Genomic DNA, 6000 nt, shown 5'->3' on the forward strand with positions numbered 1-6000 from the left:
TTCAACTAATTGGCTTCTCACAACAGATCTCATCATGGAGGTGACCACATTATGTATCATTATGGAGGTGATTACATCATTAAAAACCTGCCACACTACATCATAACTGCCAAACCATTGAGAATCATGGCCAAGCAAAGTTGACACACAATTTTAACCATGCCATGAAACACCGTTAGTGTATTCTAGCTGGATGGTGTGGCCTGTCAAAGGCTGTAAATCTGAGGACTGCTCTGTGCTAAAAGACAGATCACCAAGTGTTGGAGAGGCATTAACAACATGCTGACACCAAACTGAGCCTTTCAAGTTGAAAGAGACTGAAAAAAGAAACTTTTCTCACTACAGGATTCAAGGTCATGGAATAGTGGTGTACCACTTAAAATCATAACACCGCAGCCCATGTTCCCACATTGTGGAAAATACTGGATTTAAGCATTGTTGATGCACACACATTATTCCTCTTTTAGTCTGCCTCCGTTTCCCAGACCAACTGTAACCAGAACAGTGAGCACTGGACGAGGCACCTGACGCTAGGTGAGCTTAAGGAAGTATCTGTTCCTCTCTGGGCCTTTTTCTCAGGCTGTAAAGTGAACAAGTAGATTGTTCCAATGGTTGGCAAATATACATTACAGGCACTGGGAAGACAGCAGTGAACAAGAGAGAGCTACCCTGCCCTCATGGAGTTGTGAGGAAAATAGATGAACAAGTAAATCAATAAATACAGAAGATAAATTTGGATAATGATAAACACTTAGAAGGAATTAAAGCATGGTAATGACACACAGAGCCCTGGTGGTACAGTGGTTAAGCACTTGGCTGCTAACTGAAAGGTCTGAAAGGTTGACGGTTCCAACCCACCAGAGTCTTTGTGGGAGAAGAGACTCAGGAGCTAAGGACTGCAGCCTAGGAAACCCTATGGGGCAGTCCTTGGAAACTCTATGGGGTAGTTCTACTCCATCCTATAGGGTCGCTATGAGTCGGAATCGACTCGAGGGCACTGGGTTTTTTTTTATAGGGTCACTATGAGTCAGAATTAATTGATGGCAACAGGTTTGGTTTTTTGGAAGGAGACAGAGTGAGTGAAGGGAAGAGTAGTCAGGGAGAGGCCTCTTTGAGGAGGCAGCACTTAAGTAAAAAAAAAAAAAAACAACTCATTCCCTTCGAGTTGATTGCAACTTATAATGACCCTATAGGACAGAGTAGAACTGCCCTGTAGGGTTTCCAAGGAGCAGCTGGTGGATTCAAACTGCCAGCCTTTTGGTTAGCAGCCATAGCTCTTAACCACTGCGCCATCAAGGCTCCAAGCACTTAAGTAAAAGCCTGGAAACCTGAAAACAACCCAGAGCAGCAGTGTTCAAAAGAAATAGAATGTGAGCCCCACATGTAATTTTAAATTTTCTAATAGCCACATTAAAAAAGGTAAAGGAAAAGGTGCAATTAATTTTAATAATACATTTTTATTTACCCAAAATATCTAAAATATTATCACTTCGACATGTAATCAATATAAAGATTATTAACGAGATATTTCACGTTCTTGATCTTTGAAACCTGGTGCATGTTTGTACACTGACAAAAAAAAAAACACAGCACGTCCTAATTCTGGTAATACTGATTTTCAACAGTTAAAGTGAAATGTAGTCCTACTGACCCAATAAAAAATATCCAACACTGTTTCAGTATTGAAATTCAGATTAAAATAACATTTGAAACTTCAGTTCCTCAAGTTGCACTAGACACATGTGAAATAGGGCTTGTGGTATACTTGCAGTCTTGTGTACCTTGAAGTCTAACCACATATGACCAGTGGCTTCCTGTACTGGGCAGCACAGCAAAGAAGGTCTTGGCAGAGGGAGGAACATGCAAAGCTGCAGCAGGAACTCATTTGCTGTGTTCAATGCACAGAAGGAGAGCTCACAGGGCAGGGTGGTAAGCATAGGTTGCGGGGGTGGGCAGGAACCAGAACACAGAGGGCCTCAAGGGCCAAGGTAAAGTTTGTACTTCATCCTGAGTGCACCGAAAAACCATTGGGGGTCTTTAAGGAGGGGTGGGATGCCACCCATGGCCTTAGGAGAGGTCCCTCTAGTGCACTGGAGGATGGATTGTAGGGGGCCCAGAGTGACAAAGGAGAAAAGCTGGTAGCCTGGCCCAGTGGAGGCGAAGTGGGCTGGACTCAGGAACTACTGTGAAGGCAGAGCCGACAGGAACTGCGGATAGACAGGAAGAGGGAAGACAGAGACGGTAATTAAAAGCTAGGGAACTGTGTGGGGTCCGCCAAGGGAAAAAGAGGGTCAGGCCGGAGCCAGGTAACTTTTGATGGGGACGGAGGCAGGTGGGACATGATGAGGGCGCCGGCAGGGACCGGCTGGGGTGCCCTGTGGTCGTGGGTCGAGCCGGCCGCCTCCAGGCAGAGGTGGGGACTGAGGGGGCGGGCGTGGCCGCTCCGGCAGTCCCGGCGTTTCCCCCGCAGAAGAAGGCTTCGGTGAAGAAGGCGGCGCGGCCCCGACCCCCGCCGCCCGCTGGCTGCGTGGCCACCCGCGACAGCTGCAAGCCGCCGGCGCCTGCCTGCTGCGACCCGTGCGCCTCCTGCCAGTGCCGCTTCTTCCGCAGCGCCTGCTCCTGCCGCGTGCTGAGCCCCAACTGCTGAGCGCGCCCGCCTCCCGGCCCGGTGGCAGGGCGCGGGCCGGCGGGGCTCCCTGGAGAACAGGGGACGCTTCTTGGCAGGTGATCTTAGTAGGTGTGGCTTCCGAGGACTGAGCGCAGGCGAGGCGGCTGAGGTTGGGCAGAGCTTTCAGGAGGCGGGACTGCAAGGAGACTTGGCTTGGGCTAAAATCTAAATACATGTGGGCTGTTCCGAGCTCTGTGGCTGAAAGAGATCCCTTTCTCTTTCCTTTTGCCGATACCCCTTCACCGCAGAAAGTCCTGCGGACTGCGCACCCACTATCTGCACCGAGCTGGGAGAGTCCGGCTATCCGATCCATAGGGCTGCGCTCCTTGTAATTGCTTCTCCGGGTCCTGCAGCTGGGAACGCTGATGCCTCCTACCTTTAAACTTCAGGACACCCGGGAATGCCTTCAAAACCAGGGAACTCAGTCTCTCACCCTTTCCCTCTCCTGAAGAGCCCTCCTACCCCTGTACCCCGGAAAAGAAAAAGAAATGTTCCAACTCCAGGGGAGTCTGCACTCTGAGGATAAAGACTGGGGTGGCTATTTAGAAGGAGCGTTGCTGTGGGTCCCTACAGCCAAAGGCTCTAGGCTGAGGGGCCTTAGAATTGTAGGACTCTGCCAAACAGATGCACTTGTGCCCACTCCACCCTCCCCAGCCGTTCGCAGAGGTGCTGAAACCTAGGAGGAGTTTCCCCCACTCCCAGGCTAAATGAATACTGATCATTGGTCCCCAGGCATTTTTAACTGATAGGCTAGAGTTTGGGCTCTCAAGTAGGAAGCAAGGACTCCAGGGTCCTTCCTCACCTCCCATCACAGCTCTGTCAGCCAGGAATGAGAAAATGGGTCTGAGCTTGTTGTGAGTAGGCAGCAGCCTTTGTACTGGATTATCAGGGACCTGTGGCCAAAAATGCCCCAGGCTGTTGACTGAAATCCTGTCCTCAGAAATGCTCTGAGTCTGGGAGAAGCCGAGGTGCAGCATTATATCTTCGGAAGGACCCTGGGAGAAAAGCACCTGGGATGCTGCTTTAGGGATAAAAGGAAAGAGTTGGGAGCAAGGTCTGTGAGGAAGGGCCAGCCAGGGTGGGAGGGTAATAGGTAAACACCCAGTGCATGAAGGGGAAGGGCTCCAAATGACATCTACTTGCACTGCTTGGCCAGGGGCATCCCTGCCAAGAGGAAGAAAAGCTGAGACTACCTTTCAGTGCCCCACCTCCACTCCGGAGGCTGGAGCTCTTCCTCAAGGAATCACTATGTCCAATCAAGAGCAAAAAAACTACAAACAATGAAGAACTAAAAAAGGCATATGCACAAGAAAGAATCTACAGAAAAATGTGGAGCAGTTACCTCAGCCTTGATAAGCCCCATGTGTCTCTGTTGCTTGAGGTTAAGGACAGTGGAGCTCAAGAGCCAGCTAGGTGGAGCCATATCCCTGGCCCACTTGCCCACTTGCAACCCATCCTCTTTGAAATTCCTTAAAACTCCCTCCTTGCCAAGGACCTTTTCCCAAATGGAGACCCAAGCCGTGCCTGCAGTGTCACAGCCACTATGGAATCAAAGAAGCAAATGCCAGCCTCTAGACTGGAGAGTGGCCACCTGGACGGAGCACAAAAAGAGAAGATGGATGCTTTAGGCTAGGCTGGCAACACCATTCTGCACCCTGGGCAAGTCCCTGCATCTCTTTGAGCTTTCATTTATTTGTCTCTAAAATGGAAAATAATCATTCCTGCTGTTCTTGTTATATAGGACACTGTTGCTTCTCTGAGCACAATAAAACACACATACAGAGAGAGAAACTGCCAATTGCTTGTTTTGTTTTCTGTCATTAAGGCTGCAAGTACACAGGGCAGGAACCGTTTGTTCCTTTGTACCACAGCTGCTACTGAGTAAATGTCATCAGTAATGAGAATATTGGAACACATTGCAGCCACTGTCCTGTGTTTTACAGACACTGCTCACCAACCAGTCACCACTTGACCCCCAGCATGAGGCCAGAGATGCAAAGCCAATGATCCAGTCCATTAGTGACAAAGCTGCTAGGCTGCTGGGTCCAGACAACTGTGGAAAACCAACTTATTCATTCATTTGTTCATTCAGTAAATGTTTATTGAGTACCTACTATGTGCCAGAAATTGTGCCTGGTGCGCTGTGAATACTGTAGTGAATAAGTCCAACATGGCTCCTTTTCTTACAGAGCTTATAGTCCAGTGGGCCATGACCGCTGGCCCTTGTTAGAAGCTAGAACTATCATTAACATGTGGTCTAGTCTCTCTCCACTCTTGCTTCTGTTGACTCAGATCCTTGATTAAATATTTACCTGCCCAAGTTACCCTTCAGGAGATTCCTGAGATTCTTCCACCTTTTCAGGATTCTTTCTCAATCAGGGTGCTGACAGCATGGTTCTAGGCCTATGCAAAATTCGTCCTGGGTGACCTGAATTGACCATCTGTGCCTCAGAGTTATAGTTCTACTATTATGAAGACCTGGGGCCCTCCACCCCCACGTCCACCATCATGATTCTCTTTTTCTGTCTCAAACACACACACACACACAGAGGAAATGAGTGAATTCTGCCCTAGAAGGATTTGTTCTACCTCTTTACACAGTAACCAGTAAACTTCTCCATTTATGAAATGAAAAAGAAGCCAGGAAATCTCCCTGTCTCCCATTGTGGCTATTGATTCAGGATCGTTTCTTCCAGGAAGGGATGGCCTTAAACTTGTGCCCAAAGTTCTCACAGTGTGGCCTTGGACAAGTCACTAACCTCCTGATGCCACCATTTCCCCATTTGTAAAATGCGGAGTAAATCTGTCAGGGCTCTTGGGTTGAGAGCAACAGAACAACTCTAGGTAGCCTAAATAAAAAAAAAAAAAAAAAGTGGGTGGGGGTGTTGTGAAGAGGCCTGGGGACCTCACAGAAATCAAACAAAGGGCTACAGTGCAGAAATGAAGGACAGGACACAGAGGGGCCAGGTCGCAAAAACCAATGGATAGTCTCTTCCAGGGGAGGCCATGGGGATAGGTCACTTTAGTCCTTGCATTGGGCCATTCAAAATTGAAATTCCCTGGAAAGTCTGAATAGTCCGACTTGCTACCCAGAAAAGGGTGTGCCGTCTTGACTGACAGTCCCACAAAGTCTCTTTGTAATGTGGGAGGGTAATTCTCCAAGAAAAAACCTGAGGAGCTGTTACCAGAAGGGGGACAAAAGTTGCAGACAGCTACTACAAGAAGGCTGGACTCTGTACTTGCTTGGAGGGTCCTTCCAGCCCTGGGAATTCTGCAAGCTCAACTCAAGCAATGGTTTTCAAACCTTTTTATTTAAAACAGGAATACCCTTT

The 6000-nt window shown here is 48.5% G+C and overlaps 1 protein-coding gene across 1 annotated transcript in view; it reads left to right on the top strand.

Moving 5' to 3' along the window:
• The window catches only part of ASIP (agouti signaling protein), a 34703-nt gene extending 29209 nt beyond the window's left edge, over window positions 1-5494 (top strand). Inside the window, exon 4 of the mRNA XM_003411665.3 lies at window positions 2471-5494. Within this exon, the coding sequence (XP_003411713.1) occupies window positions 2471-2647 (177 nt within the window). The 3' untranslated portion in view covers window positions 2648-5494. The remainder of the gene's footprint in view (window positions 1-2470) is intronic.
• The last annotated feature ends 506 nt before the right edge of the window (window positions 5495-6000 follow it).

Source organism: Loxodonta africana, chromosome 24, assembly GCF_030014295.1.
Source record: "Loxodonta africana isolate mLoxAfr1 chromosome 24, mLoxAfr1.hap2, whole genome shotgun sequence".
In the NCBI taxonomy this organism is placed as follows: Eukaryota; Metazoa; Chordata; class Mammalia; order Proboscidea; family Elephantidae; genus Loxodonta; species Loxodonta africana.